The sequence below is a fragment of the Mastomys coucha genome, unplaced genomic scaffold, assembly GCF_008632895.1.
Source record: "Mastomys coucha isolate ucsf_1 unplaced genomic scaffold, UCSF_Mcou_1 pScaffold13, whole genome shotgun sequence".
NCBI classification, from domain to species: Eukaryota; Metazoa; Chordata; class Mammalia; order Rodentia; family Muridae; genus Mastomys; species Mastomys coucha.
The window spans coordinates 42,614,980-42,636,220 of NW_022196895.1; the positions used below are offsets into that span (position 1 = coordinate 42,614,980).

General features: G+C 43.8%; 3 protein-coding genes across 8 annotated transcripts in view; 1 reads left to right on the forward strand and 2 right to left on the reverse strand.

The window, feature by feature from the left end:
* Cdo1 (cysteine dioxygenase type 1) overlaps window positions 1-4,099 on the reverse strand; it is a 16,091-nt gene extending 11,992 nt beyond the window's left edge. Inside the window, exon 1 of the mRNA XM_031365636.1 lies at window positions 3,601-4,099. Within this exon, the coding sequence (XP_031221496.1) occupies window positions 3,601-3,770 (170 nt within the window). The 5' untranslated portion in view covers window positions 3,771-4,099. The remainder of the gene's footprint in view (window positions 1-3,600) is intronic.
* A 4,772-nt stretch (window positions 4,100-8,871) lies between these two features.
* Atg12 (autophagy related 12) lies at window positions 8,872-18,874 on the reverse strand. Of its 2 annotated transcripts, XM_031365643.1 has the most exons (4): window positions 18,426-18,866; window positions 15,050-15,186; window positions 11,833-11,895; window positions 8,872-11,077 (listed from the first exon to the last, which is right to left on the reverse strand). In XM_031365643.1, exons 1-4 carry the CDS (start codon window positions 18,646-18,648, stop codon window positions 11,018-11,020), a joined length of 483 nt encoding a protein of 160 aa, XP_031221503.1. In that variant the 5' UTR covers window positions 18,649-18,866; the 3' UTR covers window positions 8,872-11,017. The 2 variants fall into 2 exon arrangements, with proteins under 2 accessions (XP_031221503.1, XP_031221504.1); XM_031365644.1 differs by lacking the exons at window positions 8,872-11,077; window positions 15,050-15,186 and having other exon boundaries at window positions 11,834-11,895; window positions 18,426-18,874.
* Ap3s1 (adaptor related protein complex 3 subunit sigma 1) overlaps window positions 18,874-21,241 on the forward strand; it is a 52,942-nt gene continuing 50,574 nt past the window's right edge. For 2 of the 5 annotated variants that reach the window (XM_031365639.1, XM_031365638.1), the window contains exon 1: window positions 18,877-19,116. In XM_031365639.1, the coding sequence (XP_031221499.1) occupies window positions 19,048-19,116 (69 nt within the window). In that variant the 5' untranslated portion in view covers window positions 18,877-19,047. Of the gene's footprint in view, window positions 19,117-19,864; window positions 19,987-21,241 lie in introns of those variants that run through there. The other 3 variants (XM_031365642.1, XM_031365641.1, XM_031365640.1) reach the window with 3 other exon arrangements.

Sequence of the window (21,241 nt, forward strand, 5' to 3'; positions counted from 1 at the left end):
GAAAATGACAAGTCCTCTCTGTGTTTTGAATCACTGACTTTACTGAGGTAGCCACTCAGTCTTTACTACTGGTATGAATAGATAAGGGGAGAGATAATGCGAATTTCATGTTTCTCCATGCTTATCAGTCCAAACTAATAAAAAGTAGCGTTCTAAGGGGGGGAAGGTATTTGGAAAGCCCATAACGAGTCCAGGAAAGAATGTTGCTATTGTGTGGGGCATTTTCCCCACTTCTAGCAGCAAACGTAGGCTTTGACCACTGAAGTTTCATTAAAAAACTTTTCTAGAATTCTGCCCAGTTTTACTACTAAGGCACTGACACAAACGCATTCAAAAGCACTCATAAGGAAAAGCTCTGCACAAAGACACCGAGGGCTGAAGTAAGACTGGAACAAAGGCTACATTAGGTCAGAATACTAAAGCTTTTACTATTTTAATTGGCAAGGGAAAAAAAATCCAAACCAAAACAACCGTTGTGAGGATGCTTGATCTGTCAAGTTGTAATTTGGTCCAAATGGTTCCGTTGTTAGCATCTAGCCAGCAAAGCTGGCTGGTTGTGACATTCACTCTAGACTGCTGTTTCTGAGGTAAGGAAAGCGTTGTTTGTTCACTTAGTCATCTGTTACCTCATGCCCTCCCTCCGGGGCCGCTTTCCTCCAGTCTTGCCCTCCCTACCATCCCCCAATCTCATGGGCAGGTGCTTGCAGGATATGAGTCTCCAGAGAGTTGCTAAGTACTATAATATTCATCATTATTATTGTTATTGGCTTTTCTTTTCTTTTCTTTTTTTGTTTGTTTGTTTTTTTGAGACAGGGTTTCTCTGTATAGCCCTGGCTGTCCTGGAACTCACCCTGTAGACCAGGCTAGCCTCAAACTCACAGAGCTATGCCTGCCTCTGCTTCCCAAGGGCTGGGACTAAAGGTATGCACCACCATCGTCCAGACTGTTATTTTCTTTTTAGTTATTTGTCCCCCTTATATTCTAGCTCCTCACAACCTAAGAAGAGGCTGCACACACAGTCTTTCAATCATAATAAACAGGGTTCCCGTATACCACCGCACTTCTCCAGAGAACTCAGTCTGGATGTACTGGGACACACATAGCCTTGCTCCCAGTCCCCAGATCACAGATAGGAATCTTAGGCACTAAGGATCATAATAATCCTATAGAATTCACTCCTGCTTGCCTGTCTCCTGCTCTTCTTTACTTTGTAGCCTACATACATCCCACCCAGGACTTCACATTATCTTAATGAGCCGTGCCTTGGGTCAAACAAGAAGTTCCTGGCAATGCCATGGTTCTAGAGAGCAGGAGCTGTGTGCTGCATACCTGGCTAATTTCTCTCGGACAAGGCCAAATCTAGCCAGATATGCTACTATAAGAAAAGACTTTGTTACAGGTCCAGAGCCGTGGTTCTCAATCTTCCTAATGCTGTGGCCCCTGTAAGACAGTTTCTCAGTTCGTATTTTTGTTGCTCTTTCATAAATCTAATCTTGCTACTGTTATGAATTGTAACATAAATATGTGTGTTTTCCGATGGCCTTAGGGGACCCCTGTGAAAGGTTCGTTCAACCACCAAAGGGCTTGTGACCCACAGGTTGAGAACCACTGGTCTAGAGAAAGTTGCTTAGCGGTTTAGAACCCAAGCTTCCTAAATTATGCATTGCATGTAGAATGTGGAATCATAGAAAACTGGACCGGTTATAAGATTTCTGAATGTACAGCCAAAAATTAATTCCAAATAAACTAGAATGTGAAATATATCGGTACCTGGCAGCACTTGCCTGTGTCACCACAGACTCCACACCAATATATATTGGTTCTTTTTTTTTTTTTTTTTTTTTTGAGACAGGGTTTCTCTGTGTAGTCCTGGCTGTCCTGGAACTCACTCTGTAGACCAGGCTGGCCTCGAACTCAGAAATCTACCTGCCTTTGCCTCCCAAGTGCTGGGACTAAAGGCGTGAGCCACCACTGCCTGGCCCCAATATTGGTTCTTTAAAAACATTATTTATTATTAATCTGTGTATCATATGTGCATTTGGGTGCCGTGGCGCTGGTGTGAAGACCAGAAGGCATCTTTTTGGAGTTTTCATGCAGCTCAGGCTGTAAGCTGAGGTTTGCCCAGCTTGCTACCTCCTCCGCCTCCCAAATGCAAGTATCATGCCCAGCCTCTATTGTTTCTCGTGTTCAACAATCTTTCATTCAGATGTAAAATTAAAATAACAAATATTCAGCAACATATCTTTATGTAAAAGTAAATAATTCATCTTGTTAGTATGCATATTTGCTTTAATTTTTAATAAATGATAAGATTACATGTATGCCAATTTAAAAAAATATGGTTGACTTCCAGTAAGTTATTTTATTTTATACACCATCCAAGGAGCTATGCACAAGTTTTTCAGGCCAAAGGGGCTGCAGGTGGCCCTGGTTAGGTATAGGCTCTTAAACAACAATGGGGAAAAAGACCTTGTATAGAGTACTTAATTCTTTTCAGGCTGGTCTTTGCTAGTAAGGCTGAGATAAGAACAGCTTTGTCTTTCTCTAGGCTTAATGACTGGAGGAGGACTTAGCCCACAGACTGGCCATTACCTGCCAGCATTTAAGAGCTAGACTTGTCAGGTGTCCCCTCGAAGGAACCAGAATCAAAGGATATTGCTTAGTTAGGATCACTTCCCAAATGCAACATGCCACCTCCTTTGTCCTTACTGTTTACTACTCACAAGTCCCAACATACAGTTGACATGGTCCTTTCTGACAAAACCTTATTGTATATGTGACATGTTAAGGAGAGACGGATTTTCAAGGAAAAGTCCCATTCTACGCCATCCTGTCCGCCAGCCAGTTTCCTCCTGCTAGCCTGTCTATCAAGTACAAGCACGGAAGCTTGCTCTTTCTTCCACACACGACCTCTCACCCTCCGGGTGACTACGTCTTCCTCTGGCCCCAGAGGGCTGACGTTCATTCTGACTTAATTCCTAAGTCAAGGAAGGCTTCAAAGGCCCCAGTCTACCAGACACCTCATACAAGCAAGCCCGGAAAGTAGCATTCTTTATTTAGTTTTTCCCTTCCAGGTTCTGGAAAACAAGGGCAAGAGAGGGCCAAAGGCGTGGGGGGGTGGGGGCTGCAGAAGCCACCATGTACCCATTTTGCAAAACCTGACAGCGGGTGAGCCAGCCCCCAGTGGGAGCCGTGAAAGTGCCTTGGAAGAACTGGATAGTAACAGCTGGCAAATCCGGAGCGCTGTTTTACATGAAAGCATTCCAGGCTTGGTGACGAAGGACTGACTTGGGGTTGTGTCTCCCACCACCACCCTTTTCTGAATGTTTGGTGGGGTGATCTCCTGGAGAGTCCTCTGACCTATTGCGGTCAGTTCTAGACGGCTGCTCCGCTGGAGCTCTAAGGGGGAAGGGGGGTCCCTGTAGTGCAGTGCCAGCAGCGGCTGCAGAGGTGGGGTGTCTCTGTCAGAGGCTTGGGGCTGGGGTGGTGGGGTTATGCGAGCGACAGAGAGCTGAAAACCTGAGAGCCGTGTGGGGGTGGGGTGGGGGCTCCCTTTCCACGGAGGGGGACCTAGCTTTGCAGAAGCCCGAGCGCGCTCACCTGTATTGATCGAATTTGGCATACAAAGCCCACTCGGCGGGATTGCTCTCGTAGGCTTCCAGTACAGCCTGCACCTCCTCCACGTTGACTTCGTCCCCCGCGAAGAGCTCGTGCAAGATGCGGATGAGGTCGGCCAGGGTCCGGGGCTTCAGCAGTTCGGTCCGTTCCATCCCCGCAGGGCTGGGGCGCGTCTCTTCTGGCCAGCTGCGGAGGACGCGAGCGCGCTGAGGACCCCGGCTGCAGGCTAGACAACCACACACACCCGGGACCCCGCACGCCGGGGACCCACCGCGCTCAAAGCTCTCGCAAGGGTATCAAGGCTCAGGGCTAGGAGTCACCGGAGACCAGCCTAATAGCCCCGGCCGGTCAAGACCAAATCTGAGGAGTCAGCCCTCCCGGGCCCTTTTTAAGCTCTTGGAGTCATCTAGAACGTACCAACCGCCTTCAGGGGGTGGAGTGAGGCGGGGAGAGACCCGAGAAAGGGGCCGGAGGTGGAGAGAGCCAGAGGGAAGGCCCTGGCACAGCACCGTGTGTGCGCGCCAGCTCTCAGAAGCCCCACTGTTGCCCTTGCCGCATACTTGCGGTGAGGCTCGGGCAATTTCTCCCCCTTCCTTGCGGCGGATTTTGGCCGCCCATCTCATCCCGACCCCACCTCCCGGGCTTGGTTTTCAATACCCGTCTGTGTGTTTTAGATCTCCGTGGGAGATGCTATGGAAAAGGCGCCAATCTTCCAAATGCAGCTAAGATGCCTGGGAAAAATCAACAATGGGATCCATTCCTAGGCCAGAGTGACTGTTCTGTGAACCTAAATGGTCCAGGCTCCGTGAAAATTAATCTTTGAAAGTCACTTTGTAGCTCTGGCTGGCTGACTGGTAGTAGACCAGGCCGGTCTTAAACCCAAGAGATCCGCCTGCCTCTGCCTTCCGAGGGCTGGTGGGTTTCTTCTTCCTCTTCCTCTTTTTCAGGGTAAGCTGTATAGTAGTGTATTGAGTAAAATTTGACAAAGAATACCTGAGTTTCTAATCAGAGTGCATTCCAGGTGTTTTGCTTTTAAACATTGCCTGGTAAAGAGTTGAAGGTGCTAAGAAATAGTGATAATAGGCCTTTTGGTACAGCTGGGTTTGAGCGGTGGTGGTGTTTGCCGCTGTGCAGTCATTTAAAGGATTCTAATGAGATGACTTCAAGGCACATACGCATAGCAAACAGTTCTATGTCTTGGCACTTAGCATGCTCTGGGAACGTCACAGGTTTATGTATGGTTGAAAAATAAAACCCTAACAAACACAGTTCAAAGCACATATTCCTTCATTCCATTATAAAAAATGATTTTGATTATTAAGGGTATAGACAGACTTCTGTACCCTTGCCCTGGCCACTTCAGAGACATTATAACATGACATTTATTTGGGTTGCATGGTTTCACTTTGGAACAGCTCTGCTTAATGTTATCATACCATTTATGCCATTAAGAAAAACCATGGCTGTTGGGAGATGACTAGTCACCATGGCTTAAACTCCTGTAATCCTAGCGCTTGGGAGGTGGAGGCCCGACTGCAGTTTGTGGACAGCCTGGGCTATATAGCCTTAGGCATGTCTCACAGCCCAAACAAGCAAACAAAACACACACCTTTGTGGAGTGTTCCGGAAAGTGGCTAGTAAAGTGTCTGGGATCAAGTTAACACGTAGTTTTAATTGGTTGCTCAAAACTTATTCTTGCCAATGTCTGTCTTTGAGCTCACTTGCTATTTGGAATGTAAATCTGAACTGATGTCTTTGTATTTTACTCTCCAACCTCTCAAACTTCCTCTCATTCTCAAAGCTCTTTCCAGTCACACACACTAGTCCCCTTTACCTTCATCTATTCATTGTCTGTTTACACTCTGCCATGTCTGCTTTTATATGACCAGCAAGCACATCCTCTTACATCGTGCTGGGACCCCAAATGCAGTATTTCACAAGCTCCTCAGGAGCCTATGTTCAGATTCTAGAGGTGCTTCAGCAGTGCCTGACTCTGAGTCATTCTTCAGAGCCCTTTCTTGTTTAGAGACTTGTAGCTCACTACGTAGATCAGGCTGGCGTTGAACTCATATATATCCATTTCTGCTTCCCAAGCACTGGGATTAAAGGTGTGTGCTTCCACTCCAGGCTTCAGAGCTCCTTACAAACCAATTTCCAGTAGGAATCGGGATTGGGAAAAACCAAACAAACAGATAAACAAACCAATCCAAAACCCTTTCAGTTAGTATCCCTTGTTACAAGTATCCTGTAGGGATGGTGAGATAACTTAGCTGGTTGATCCATGCTGGCCTGGAGACCTGAGTTCAATGAGAACAGACTCTACAAAGTTGTTCTTTGACCACCACATGTGTTCTGGCACATACACACTAAATTAAAGTTAAAACAAAACCCCAAATGTATCCTTCAGCCAATCCTGTTCTTACCATGTTTTCTTTCACTTCAACTATTCCTTCTTCTTCTTTTTTTTTCCTAACTTAACTCTTTCCCTTCTGAACTGCAGCAGTAATTATTACCTTCCCCAGGCATATACATCATTGGCATTTCCAGCAGCCATTACAGTTATTGACACAATTCACAAAGAGTAAGAATTTCTAGAATAGGTCCCGTTCACTTTTGAGATTAGGTCTATGTTGCCCAGGCTGGCTGGGAACTCAGTAGACTTAAACCATCAGCTTCTCACTAGATATGACTATCAAATGTCCTGGGCCATCTTGATATATATGTATGTATGTCCTGGCACTTAGCATGCTCTGGAACATCACGGATTACATATGGTTGAAAAATAAAACCCTAACAAACACAATTCAAAGTATATATTCCTTCATTCCATTATGTGTGTGTGTGTGTGTGTGTGTGTGTGTGTGTGTGCAAATGTCAAGATCCAGATAGTTCTATTGAACTGATTTGCTAAGGGCAACAATTGTAGCTTTTTAAGATACTGGCATGTGGACAGCACTCAGAGGAGCTACAAGTACTAGAGTTCTGAAAACAATCTGCCCACGAATGGAAAACATTTCCATCAGTGTGTACTCTGAGCCAAGCGCTGTCCACACAATCCAAATTCCCTGTTGTAAGTCACTGCCCTCAGACGGTTTACAGTCTAAGGGAAGGGTTGAGGCACAGCAATACGCATGGAAATGGAACAGATATTGGTAGTATATTTATACACTGAGACATATAAAGCAGGGGAAGCTGAGTAGTGAGGAGTTTCCAATAAAAAGGGTGTTCTGGGGAAGACTCCCTTAAAAGTGATGCTTAAGCAGGGAGGGAGCAGAGATGTCAGGTGGACTTGTCTTGGAGATACTTCCAAGTGGAGGAAACATTAAGTGCAAAAATCCTTGGGATGAGCCGGGCGGTGGTGGCACATGCCTTTAATCCCAGCACATGGGAGGCAGAGGCAGACGGATTTCTGAGTACCAGGAAAGCCTAGTCTACAGCGTAGTTCCAGGACAGCCAGGTCTACACAGAGAAACACTATCTCGGAAAACCAACAAAACAAAACAAAACAAACAATCCTTGGGATGGATACAATCTTAATGTCTGAATTAGAGCATGAGCATGGCCTTTTCCGTTTGATCTTTCATGCACTAAAACTAAGAAAACAAGTAAAGCCAGTGTTTTTTTCACATCCCATTATTTCTAAAACAAGGGGAAAACCCCCAAAAGAACCCGAACACCTTCAAACCCTTAAGACTTAAATTAAAATAAGAAAACCTGCCTACTCCACTGCAAGTGTCATGGATCAAAGTTAACACTTCATTTCAAGGTGTTTCTGGATACTGGCACCACAATCCCCTAACAATGGCAGCAAGGACCTAGCTTCCAGCCACTGAGCACAGCAAGGCTTACATCCCACCAGCACACCACCACGGTTTGCTTTTAATTATTGAATGAGAAGCATCTGAGGTTTTAGAGTTTTTAGTCACCCAAGGCCTTCTCACACTCACTAGCCACTTCTCACTTTTTAATGATTTGGGGTCTAGAGTTACCCTAGGCCTGCGTTTTCTTTTTGCCTATTGAGCTTGCCTTCTCCCCGCGCATTCCGTGTTTGCCTTCTGCCGCACAGAGGCTAAAGCTTGCCTCTGCTGCTCTGGGGTTAAAGCACTCTTAGATCTGTCACTGAAAAGAAACAGATGACACCCCCATTCCCTTTCCTGGCCTGAGTCATGAATTCGGGGTGCATGTGTGCCATGGCAGCACGCACCTAGGTACTGTCACGGTGGTGGCTTTCTCCAAGTGTTCTTGTAAGGAGGGCTTCTCCTGGAGTCATTCACACAGCCCCAATGAGTCCTGAAGGGGTTGGGGCTTGAAGGAGTGAGGGTGTTAGTGAGTCCCCGAGGAGCCTTAGAAACAAAGATAACAGGAAACCAGGGAGTGACTAATCCAATATTGGCCGCAAAACGGCAAAATGCTCCAGGGGAGTATGAGGGCTTTAGTTTTTCCAACATTTTCCCTGTCATTAAATGGCCTGCAGCTGGCTTTTTTCATGCCCAAAGCTTACCCAATATATTAGAATACTTGGAACATGAACTGGGAGCTTCCTAACAAGCTATTCATTCTTATTTCCATCTTCTTGCAATGTAATGCTACCTACTGTTAAGTTACACAAGTGAACTGGTTAACTAAACTTATGTAATCTGAGGCAGCGCTTACAATTTTCAGTTTTCTCATCTGGTTAGCGATCGTGACAGAAGCCCTTTAATATTAAAATGTCCAGGAATCAGACTCCAGGAAGTACTCAATCTTATTTTGATGAACGATAAATCACTTTTTAACTTGCTTTACGTCCCAATGTATAAAAAAACCTCATAATGAAATTCTTAGCATAAATAATCTTAAGGACAGGTGTGGGACTTTCTACCCATGTCTTATATACTGTGTGCCTCTGTGATGTCTTATATACTGTGTGCTGCTGTGCCTCTGTGATACTGAGTGTGGCATTACTACATTTGTACACATGAGCACTGAAAATACAAACCGAAGGCTCCCTTCCTTCCTCCTCCACTTCAGTTGCAGCTGAGAGACTTTAGGCTGTCCAGTCAGCCCACCACTTCCAGGCTCCCAGAGTGTTAGAACGTCGCTGCTGAAGATTATTTGGGCAAAGACCAAGAGACGATGTAAAATAGTTTGATAAAATTTCCTGAGTGCTAGACAGCCCTATACAGTCCTCAAAGCTACTGAGGAAAGAAATATGGTATACATATTTAGTTAACTTTTGATTTTATGTGACAATAAGTTATTCTGATAAAAACATTACAAATTCAAATTCAAGTTTATTTTTGATTTCATAGAGGTAACAAGCATTCTGTCATCTCAAATGAATACCAGCCAACAGTAAATTCAACACACTTCTGTTAAATACCTACTACTATGATCTTTCAGTCACCTCTTAACCAGGAAGAGCTAGAACAGATCTTTTCTCTTTCCAACTGACATTGTCCATAAATCAATACGCCCCAGCTTTCAAGGTGTAAGGTGTTTTCCTAAGCCTGCACTGTGCATAACTCACTGTCCAGAGTACTCTGTGAACTATTACCTGCATTAGTTCACTGCAAGGGGTGCTGGGAAGGGGATGTCCAAAATTCACATTCTTGGGCAGAAGACAAGGAGTGGCCAGCACTGGACCGTGTTGTTTCACAGCACCTTCCATGGCTCACATGGCTGAGGACTACTCTAGAGCACTCCAGGCTTAAGGGTTAAGGAGGAGCCAGGTGCAATGGTATACAACGGTAACCCTGGCGCCCAGGAGCCTGAGTGACACAGCCAATCTCAAAAGCAGAACAACAGCAAAGCATTTCAGGCCTTCAAGCTTTTTCTTTTGATAAAAAAAATACATTTTCTATCCTCACCTTTGAAAGTAAACACTTGGAATCCTTACATACTTCAAAACCCTGTTATCCTCTTTAGACATGCCACTTATTGGAATTTTTTTCCAGGAGTTCATTTCATTTTTTTTTTTTTTTGAGACAATCTTTGTAGCCCACACAGTCTTAAACTTTCAACTTTCTTGCCTCCACTTCCTCAATGCTAGGTGTGCTGGCACGTGTGCTTCTGGTTGGAGGTCTTTAAGACTCCCATGGAGCTGAGTGAGGTGGTCTATCCCTTCAGTCTCAGCACTTAGGAGACACAGACAGACATACAGATCTCTGAGTTCCAGGCTAGGCAGATTTACACAGTGAGACCCAGTCTCAAAAAAAAGTTTGAGATAAAATATGTGAGAAAAAGGTCAAATGTTAGCTCAAGCAATGGCCAGGCTAACATCCCCAGTGACAGTTGCACTCTTTTTTTGATGGCATGGGATACACATAAAATTTGACATTATTTTTCAACCATTAGCTCTGAGTACTTTGTTTGGAAAACACATTATGAACACTGAATGAATGCTGGAGATGCAGCTCAGCAGAGCCTGTGCCTTGAGTGCACACGGCAAGGGGAATGATCCCCGGGCCTGCAAAAATACAAACTAAAAGCACACAGAGACGACGAGTGACGGTTGGGATGAAATGCGGAACTTGGTGCTGTTTGGTTTCCCAAGTCAGCTGCTCTGACGCAGAAGTGACAGTGGCAACACTCTGGATGGGGCTCCAGAATCTTTTGGGGATAAATTCTTTTGCAGTCCAGTCTAGTTGTGGACTCCTGGTCCAACCCTCCTTCTCAGGTTTCCTGAGATTGCAGGAATGGCTCACAATGCCCAGGATGAGGCTCAAGAAATGACAGGACTGAAGAGAGTTGAGACTCATCTGCTCACAACTTGTAAAACCGTGTCCCTGCATGATGACTTTTAAACTATGCACATCCTCCCGTGTGTCAACACAGCTGCTTTCCGGATTACACATTAACTAGAAATTAGGTTCAGCAGTCTTTCCTCCAATCACCTGGCAAAGACCTGAAACCTGTCAAGCCTTTCGCCAGCTGGCTGCCCTCTACTGGACAACTTAGATCAGTACACTTTGCTTTACAAAGCAACACAGATAAATGTAAACATTCTACATCCCAAACAGAGGTCCCCTGATTAAGTTAAAAAACTAAATTACCTCAAAACTCAAACCCTTCAGTAAATTAGTTTTTATCATGGAGTCAACACAGTGCCATTCCCACGAGCAAATAACTTCAGTCATCCTGAGGCCTGCAATCCATATACAAGTCCAGTCTCCTTTCTAGCCCTGGAACAGGAGTGTGTGGGAATAATGGCATACTAATGGCAATCTTTCATGATGATTTTATGGTGACACATATCTCATTCGTTAGTCCATTTACTCTATGATGTTTTCTTACATACAAATACAAGTCATAACAGATTCATGCTGAATATTTGATAGTCAGTAAGTCTCTCCCCACAGCATCGAAACTTCTCTGAAGTTTTTTCTTCTGTGAAAATATCAAGTTGTTCATTTGTGGCTCACCCCCATGCCTGTGATTTGCAGTAATGTAGGACCAGTTTACCATCACTGCCAAAACACTATAAAAAAGAAAAAGACAACATATCAAAACACTAATTCTGTTAGATTAAGAGTCCTACTGGGTTGGTGAGATGGCTAAGCAGTTAAAAGCACTGGCTGTTCTTCTAGAAGTCCTGGGTTCAATTCCCAGCAACCACAGTGGCTCATGTCCATCTATAAAGGGATCTGATGCCCTCTTCTGGCATGTAGTTGTATATGCAGACAGAGCACTCATACATTTTAAAAAAATACATTAAAAAAAGGTTCTATAACACACTACCTTTATAAAAAGACATCTCTTCCTATCACATACGTCAATATTTATGAACATTCGACAAAACCAGGGTGCCTTGGGTGTGGCTTACATACTTTCACTGTCTTTACAAGCTCCCTGGTATGAGGTGTTCTCAGCTTCCCCAGTGGTGGTATCTATTAATGATTATTTCCAGGAAGCAACACTGTTGAATAAGGTCATCTTACTGTATTTTAATCAAATTGTTGGACCTCTCAATTATAGACAGTAATGAATAATGCAGAAGTGATACAGATTAGACAAAATTTCTATGAAAAGAAAAAGATGACTTTTAAACAGAACTTATTTCTTAACTGTTTAAGCTTAACTTATTAAGACCTTACTCTGAAGGTGTTCACGATATAGCAGAACAAGGTTCTCTTTCTATATTGATAATTAAGATGGCATGCTATCTCTTAAAGATGTGAATTAATAACTCACACTATAAAATAGACACGGTACCCGTGGGGTGAGGTTACTTACCTCATATAGAGTTCCAACTTCTTGGTCTGGGGAAGGGGCAAAGGACTGATTCACATAAATAAACTACAGAGAAGAAAAAAACAAATGGATTCAAAATGGTATCCTAAAATACAAGGCTATGTTCCCAGCTTTTTGTAACTAAGACACTTTTAAATAATATGTGTGTATATGTGTGTGTGGCAGAAATTGACACTGGGTATCTTCCTTGATGGCTCTCTCACCTTTTTTTTTGTGACAGAGCTTCTCTCTGAGTATGGAGCTCATCTAATGGCTAGAAAGGCTGGCCAGTGAGATCCAGAACTACTCATCACTCCGCTAGGTATTGAGGTTACATATACAAGTACAGGGCCCCGAGTTTATGTAGGTGCTGGGGACCTGAACTAAGGGCTTCATCTTTGTAAGTGGAAAGCACTTTATAGACTGATCTATTCCCCCAGATAAATACATTTTAAGTAAACTTTCACAAATAGTTCTTGAAAGGATATTCAAAACATTATACCAAAATGCACAGGATTACCAATGAAGTCAAGGCCAGTGTACACAGTGAGACTACCTCAAAACAAGAAAAAAAATCCCACTACGCAATAATAAAGGATAAAATTTCTTCTAATTATTTCACATATGCAGTTAAAAAATTAATAATTTGATATTAGGTATTTTCTTTGGGTATCTTACATACATTTTTCTCTTTTTGATTTTTACTACTTTTGAAAAATTTCGGGTTGGTGAGATGGCTCAGCAGGTAAGAGCACTGATTACTCTTCCGAAGGTCCTGAGTTCAAATCCCAGCAACCACATGGTGGCTCAAAACCACCTGTAATGAGATCTGATGCCCTCTTCTGGTGTGTCTGAAGACTGCCACAGTGTTCTTATTTATAATAATAAACAAATCTCTAAAAAAAAAAGAAAAATTTCAGGGGTACTAAACTTCGAGCTGGACACTATTAGTATTAAATATTAAATTACTTGCAGACAAAAAGGATTTATTGTTCAGACTTTAGTTTAATGTTTTAAATTAAAATATTTCTAGTACTTAAAAAATTCCTGAAGATATTAAAGCAAAAGGTCACAGTACCAGAGATGCTTTTGATCAAGTATCTTTTAGAAAATAGAAGGAAAATGGAAGGTAACATCCAACATTCACCTCAAGATTTTTTTTTTTAAAAAAAGATTTATTTTATTTATATGAGTACACTGCAGCTGTTTCTAGACACACGGGAAAAGGGCATCAGATCCCTTTACAGATGGTTGAGAGCCACCATGTGGTTGCTGGGAATTGAACTCAGGACCTTTGGAAAAGCAGTTAGTGCTCTTAACCACTGAGCCATCTCTCCAGCCCTCACCTCAAGATCTAAGAATAAAATATTTTAGGCTTAACAATCTTGCTTTTCTCCTTTTTTAAAGAAACTGTTATTTATATAACAATAATGTTGGTTAATTTTTTCCTCCTTCAGTACTGAATGAAGGACTTAAGAGTCTTGGACTAGCCGGGTGGTGGTGGTACACTCCTTTAATCCCAGCACTTGAGAGGCAGAGGCAGGCGGATTTCTGAGTTCAAGGCCAGCCTGGTCTACAGAGTGAGTTCCAGGACAGCCAGAGGTATACAGAGAAATCTTGTCTGGGGGGCGAGGGGGGGAGAGTCCTGGACCTAGGGGCTAGGGAGATGGCTCAGCGGGTAAGAGCACTGACTGCTCTTTCAAAGGTTCTGAGTTCAAATCCTAGTAACTATGTGGTAAATCACAACTACCCATAGTAAGATCCGACGCCCTCTTCTGGTATGTTTGAGGACAGCAACAGTGTACTTATCTATAATAAAAAAATCTTTAAAATAAAAAAAGGGTCCTGGACCTAAATACAAACAACAGTTCAAAGCCTATACTATGTACATGAATGGTACTGAAAATAAAAGTATTTGTATCTCATGGGGCTACTCAAAAGATAAAATACATACCAAGTAATAGACAATGCCAAGCATAGCTGTGTTTTAGTGCTGATTTAGCTACCGAGGGACTATATACCACGGTCCTGTAAGATCCTACCTTCATCTAATGTGCTGTTTTAGTTTGCATAACCAAACTCTAAGATGTTCACACAAGAACAAAATTGTCTAATAATGCATTTCTCAAAAGTCTCCATTGTTAAATGATGTGAGTACTTGATATGCAAGCATGAGGACTTGTATTCTAACCCTCAAATACTCCACGAAAAGCTAGGCATGGTAGAACATGCTTGTAATCCCAGCACTGTGGAGCTATAGACAGGTAGACTTCTGGGACTTACTGAGTATCCAGACTAGCCTACTTGGGGAAATCTAGGCCAATTAAACTGTCTCGAACAAAACAAAACAAGATGAATGGCAAATGTAGCATGGCACTACACCCAAGGTTCTTCAAAGACACAAACCTGTTACTACAAATGCCACCCCAATGCAGTGCTTACCATATACCACATGTGAAATAAGCAGACACCTTAGTTCTTGAAAGGTATATGAAAGATATATTGCTAACCTGATGAATAGGGGACAAAAGTAATATAGAATCAAAGTAAACTAAACCCCAAACTTTACTAATGTAAAGAGAATATAATGCTCTATAACAAATTTTCATATGAATATTCAGTAATATTTTGAGGAAAGTAATTAAAATCATAGGCTTTAAAAAAAAAAAAATCCCGGACAGCAGTAATAAGAAAGATCCTGTCAAGGGCCACTGAGCTGACTTGACAGGCTAGGGCACTTCCCCATGACCTGAGTGAGATAGAACATGGTGAAAGAGAACCCACTTCCAAGGATTGTCCTCTGATCTCTGCACGCACATCCCAACCCCAAGAGTCTTAAAAAGCTTGAGATAAACATTAAATAATACCTGGGTGGTGCTGGCACATGTCTTTAACCCCAGCACTTGGGAGGCAGAGGCAAGCGGATTTCTGAGTTCGAGGCCAGCCTGGTCTACAGAGTGAGTTCCAGGACAGCCAGGGCTACACAGAGAAACCCTGTCTTGAACCCCCCCCCCCCCCAAAAATAAATAATAATAATAATAAACAAGTTTTAGGTAGCAAAGTGAATCCAAATTTATTTCATTCCAGAGCTTCTCAAAGAATCCTCTGATATAGTACATAGGTCTCACCACCAAATGAGAGGAGAGGAGAGAACAAACCCATGGCTGCCTAGATGCTACTGTGAATTCTTATAGGCAAACAAACATTACTGTCTTCATACCAACTGTTCTGAGGCCACCAGTTTAAGGAACTTTTTGATGAAGTCAATGAGTCCTTGGATGGTCCGGGTTCGCTCCACAGCCCATTTCTTTGTTTTCATTATAGGAGTGTCTCCTACTGCCTTCAGCAAGATGTCAACTTAAAAAAAAAAAAAAAAAAAAAGACAACTGTACTGAAACATCTGATGAGAATGTGATGTCACCTGGTTCAGAAAACTTAAACCTTTTATCTTCATAGTTCATGTAATTAGTACTCTAGAGCTATGTCAGAGACATAAAAATATTAGACTCTTCCACTATTTTCCCCCTCAATCCTACAAAGTTCTTCCTATAGGATTAAACTTTAAGACACACTTTGGCACAGAATTCTAAAAAGAAACAGAACTGGGCTGGTGAGATGGCTCAACAGTTAAGAGTACCAACTGTACTTCCAAAGGTCCTGAGTTCAAAACCTAGCAACCATATGTTGGCTCACAACCATCCGTAATGAGACCTGACGCTCTCTTCTGGTGTGTCTGAAGGCAGCTACAGCGTACTCAGATATAATAAATAAATCTTTAGAAAAAAAAGAAAAAGAAACAGAACTGGCCATGATATAAAACAATGCCCAAACAGCTAAGAAAACAAGTCTCTCACCCATTCTCCCACCTAACTGGTGGTAAAGTAGGGTGAAGGTTCAGGTGATCCTGCTGGGGTCACTGTGACATGGCATACCTTTCTGGACAGCAATATGGTAATACATATCTAACATATAGATACACCGTGACTCAAGAACATACTACTTAGAGTCTTAAAAAGCTTGAGATTTAAGGATTCACTTAGAAGGATGTCACCTTCATCAAAGCATATATTTTTACAGGAAAAAGCAGTAAATTTATATATTCAACATACGCATATAGATGGGATAAAATAAAGAATGAGATGCTTTATGACAGAATTTATAGAGAATAGACACACTCAAAACTGGGTCCAAACTGTGGCTCTATCACTTGTTAGAGCTCCAAGCTTTGTAGTCCTTCATTCTCAAGACCCTATAACACACCTACTTCCTCCTAGGTTGATGTGACCATTAAGAGAGTTAATGTATGCACAACAGTACCCAGACCATGACTTATATAGTCACCAAGCTTTAAGGTTATTACACAGCTGTTTAAAAACACATAATAAAGGCAGCTAGTAGTTTAAATTGACAAAATGTGCAAAACAAAAATGTATATATAACCTCAACTTCATTAACAAAGTATTACAAACACATATTTATATTAGTATCGACATCAAAATTTTTTCATAGTAGTGACATATGGCTTTTTGTAAATACCAATTTTTTTATACTTAACTTTATAATAATAAGAAACTATTATTATTTTTAAAAATACAGCAAATAAACATTTTGGGGACCCAAAAAGAAGTTTCAAAGATTCAGAAAAAGACATGTAAGCCAAGACTGGCATCCTTAATTAAGCTTATGTCCCATTAAGAGTGACGTACAACAAAAGCAGCTCTGGAAGAGCTGTACTACCGCTACCACACCTGCCCCATTTGTATTCAAAGTTGGGATCAATTTATCCAAATTTCCTCCAGAAGTCAGGTGTAGTGATATAGGTTCTTATTTATTTATTTATTTGTTTGTTTGTTTATTGTTTTTTTCAAGACAGGGTTTCTCTGTGTAGCCCTGGCTGTCCTGGAACTCACTCTGTAGACCAGGGTGGCCTCGAACTCAGAAATTTGCCTGCCTCTGCCTCCTAAGTGCTGGGATTAAAGGCATGCACCACCATCACCTGGCATAAATAAATCTTAAAAAAGAAAATAGGACTACGATTTTACATTTATATTTTTGTTTATTTTTTTGAGGGAGCACAGGCTGGCCTTGAACTCATAGAGGTCTGCCTTCCTCAGGCTGCTGAGTGCTGGGATTAAAAATGTATGTCACCACTCTCAAGGCTCCAGTCTCCATCTTAAAGGAGACCTCTGAAAGTCAGCTCCATGCAGTTAACTGAAGAAAACAAGGGATTCTGGTTTTTAAGTTAACAGTGGTGGTTCTCTTTCTAAATACTCATAGTAGCACATTATGAATACATGACAGATTTCCTCCAAACGCAAAGTCAATCTATTTTTTTTCCTTTCTTGTTGAGCTGGGAATTGACCTTTTATAATGTTCTATTACTGAGCTCCATATGCCTGCATCCCCCAGCAGTAATGGGAGACAATTCTCCCAGGCAGCATAAACAAGGTGGTGAGATTAAGAAGCAGAGACCACCCCCAGATCTACATTCAATGTCTCTGAAAAGAGAACGCATAAGGACAAGGTTTACCTTTTCCTTGAAATATGTTTATTTGCTGATTTTTCTTATAGTCATCTCTAACTCCACAGTGTTCAGTGTCAGTTAATCTGAATTTCCTTTACTTTCCAGTGGCAAGCACAACTCTAAGACAATACAGAGGTTGAGGACAACTAGTTCAAGTAATTCAGTGACTTGTGTAAGGTATGAAAAGGTAACACCTACCACCTTTAGTTTTCCCTAAGCAATCTTCAGTATCTAAAGTTCCAGTTTTTTATCCTTTTTGTTCTAAATAATGAATTAATATTCAGTTGGCGCAAGCCCCTAGCGAACTCGCTCAAATTTGTGGATTGTAACCCACTGGTTACCCCTGTCACTTTAAATTTCTATTCCAGTAACCAGTGAAGTCCCGGAGCTACTGAGGTCCCACTTGGCTCCTACCTTCAAAGAGCAAACATCGTGAGAGGTGTGGAATGATGGGTTCACCTAAGCACTCAATAGATGTGAAGATCAGAGAGCACTTTTGTGAAGCCAGAACAGGAGCCACATTGTTATACAGTCTCCATACCTTCCAGGAACAAGTCTGTTTCCTAAGCCTAATGTATTTTCCAAACCATGTTTTTGAATCTACGCTGAACTTATAATCCCATGACGTATGCCCATATCTTTGCCTTGCTAAACTCCCCAACACCTGTGAGGAATCACTTCCCTTCAACATGATGTATCCTCCCCGCACATGGCCTTGAGATCTGAGTCCTCTACTCTTTTGGCCAGATGCTAACATCGTTTTCAATCAACTCTAACTCTTCCACTTAAAAAGAATCTCAAAGGTCAGTGAGGGGCTGCGCTCTAAAACCCCGATTTAGAGGGAGGCAGTCGTCTGGCAAGTCCCTTTTGCATTTCTAAATACAGCTTGGTTTCATCAGACAGCCGTGTAAATGTCCCACAGCTCAGGTCTAACACTTTTGCTTAATCCTAAAGAGTAGAAAGTGCACCTCTGGGATGCGCCCATCTTTTAGCTTTGGCTTCTCTACGAGGGCCACCACTCCTAGAAACGAGAAGTCTCCTGCCTCCGCCCACAAACGGATGTTGACATTACTTTTTTTCTTGGTGTCTCCGGGAGGTTCCTCCGTCCCGGGCGAAACCGCAGCCGAAGACGGGGGCTCTGGGGTGGCAGTTTCCGGGGAGAGCTCCGCAAGGCTCTCGCCGCCGGCAGCGGCCGCAGCCGCGGGGAGCTGCAGCACGGTCTCGGAGTCTTCCGACATCTTGCTGGCGGAGAGTCGACGGCGGAAATGACGCGAAGGGGTGGGGCCTTGCTGCATGAAGGGGTCGCGAAACAGGTGGGACCCGGATTACCGGTGAATTCTTGGGACGTCTAGAGAGCCGTCCATGTAGAGAGTCTGTCGGGAACACGACAGCTGAGGACTTGTAGAGTGTGATCTAGTCGCAGCGCGTTCTGAGGGGCTTCCGCGACGAGCCTCCGTGAGCAGCCACGGGACCACGGACCCCTCCGGAGAGTTGGCTGGCCCCGGGCCGCTTCCGTTTCCGTCCGGCTAGCCCCGCCCAGGCCCCGCCAGGCCCCGCCCCCCGGCGCGGGAGCGCGCGCGCGCGTGCGGGAGGGGGCGGGTGGGGAAAGCCGCGGCTCCAAGCTCCCGGAGGCGAGGCTCGCGCGCCCGCCCCCGCCCTGGCCCCAGCGCCCACCCGGTCGGCCCGGCCCAGCCATGATCAAGGCCATCCTCATCTTCAACAACCACGGGAAGCCGCGGCTCTCCAAGTTCTACCAGCCCTATGTGAGTATGTCCCTGCCGCGGGAGCGCCGGCGCAGGGCAGCGCCCAGCGGCTTCCTCAGAACGACCCTCGCGCCACCGCGGCCCTCCCGGGCGTCCCGACTCCTCGCGCCGCTGGCTGGCTGGCTGTCAGTTCGGGCGGCGGGCAGCCGCTGCCACTCCCCGCCGGGCGCTCGCCGTCGGTGGGCGAGGCGGTGATTTCTCCACCTCGAGGGGCGCTGCCCACCGGCCCGGCCCCTCAACCCCACGCCGCGGCCGAGCCTGTTGGGCGACCGCAGGGGAGTAGCCAGCGCCCAGTCCCGCTCCCGGTCCCACGCCCCGGAGCCCAGGCTGGCCCCGGTGGGCTGCTTTCGCTGTCGTCCGTGGACAGATGGGCCACCGTGTCCGCCCTAATCCTCTCCGAGCTCAGCAAGTTTGGCTCGCCGCACGCCGTGGCCAGTTTGTCCAGGGTGTTTCCATACGGAAGCATCCGAAGCCCAGTGTGACTTCCAGGTGGCCATTGAAAGAAGACATTAAGCTGGGGGCGGGGGTGGGGGGGTGGGAGATGAGGTTTCTCTTGGACTTTTAACCTACTGTCTGGATTTACTCTTGAAATCATTGCCAGCGTAAGTGGTTGACCCACCAGAAAGGGATTCTGCATCTGGGAGTTAAGGATTTCATTTTGTGTGGCTTTTCTTTTTAAACCAGAACAGATGGACATTTACCCTGGGTTTTAGTTTAAAACGCAGTAGCATTTGTGAAAGTTCTCTTCTAGAACTGTGAACATTGTTTAACATTGCTAGGAGCAGATGACTTTACAGTCGCGGAGATAATTTATAAGCGTTGGAGGAGAGGCGATGGGTTTCTATGCCTTACCCGAGGGCAAGACTAATAGTAGGTCATACACTGAGCTGTCATTTGTAGGGTGAATGGGAGCTGGGTTGCTGTTGTGCTGTCTTGGGGCGTTTTTTTTTTTTTTTTTTTTTTTTTTTTTTTTTTTTTTGCTTTTATAGCCAGACATGGACTTTCAATTTAGTGTTGAAGACGTGCCAAGACCAACACTTTATGCGGATGGCCCCAGATGGAAATTATTCCTGCCATTAAAAATGAAACGTGAAAATGTCAGTTTGCCTAAAGTGATAATGCAGTCTGTGGAGGTGTTGGCTGAAGTGAGAAAAGGAGCTAGCTGCCTCATTGCCTCGAGTTGCTTTGCTTTCCCTAATGACAAAGAACACTCTACTTTTTGTGTGGGCTTTAGTGTGGTATGACTTAAATGCTAATGGTCTGTTTAAAAAGTCTAGATCACTCTTGAGTCCAAAATAAAATTCTTGTTGTTTGTTCCTTCGGTGGAATACAGTGGCATTAACTTGACATCATTACCCGATTACCTAAAATGTTAACGAGCCCTTGTGGAGTCCATTTGCTGTGTAGAAAAGGAATGCTCCAAGAGTGAATTATGTTGAAAAGGGTTTTTTCATAATTAAATTTAGTAATTGTTTTGGCTTGATGGCGAGGGCCTGTAATTCCAGCGACTCAGAAAGCTGAGGCAGGAGCATTGGAAGTCCAAGGCCCAAGGCTACTGAGTTCAAGACTAGCCTATGAAATTTAGTGAGACCTTGTCTCAATACAAAAATAATAAAAGGTGGACTAGTGATAGTTTGTTTAATGTCCACAAGATCCTGGCTCCACTCTCTAGTCATAAAGTTGATTATGAAACATTATTCAGTTATTCAATTCTTAAACAGAATAATGCATTCGGGCTAATCTATAATATGGTAAGCACTGCATAGGTAGCATTAAATCATGAAATATGAATTTAACTTGAAAGTCTACAGCTACCTTTTATCTTTAATTATTAGGTAGCAGTGCAAGCCTGTGTGGGAAACGGCAGTTGAGGGAGCTGGTCTTAGCCTGGCCATTGCCTGAGTGACGGTGCTTCTGGAGGGGTGAAGATGGAAAGTTTCTAAGGAGAATGCGGGCTGTGTAGAGGTGCTGCACCAAAGGCTCTTTCTTTGTGTCAGTCGTTACAAATTGGATTTCCCCAACCGTGTGCTAAATTGTCTCTCAGAAATAGTTGAGAGTAATTTATTGCTTTGCTTCTTGTGCTAGACTGTAACCCCTGTGAGGGCAGATACTATTTTTCATTCAT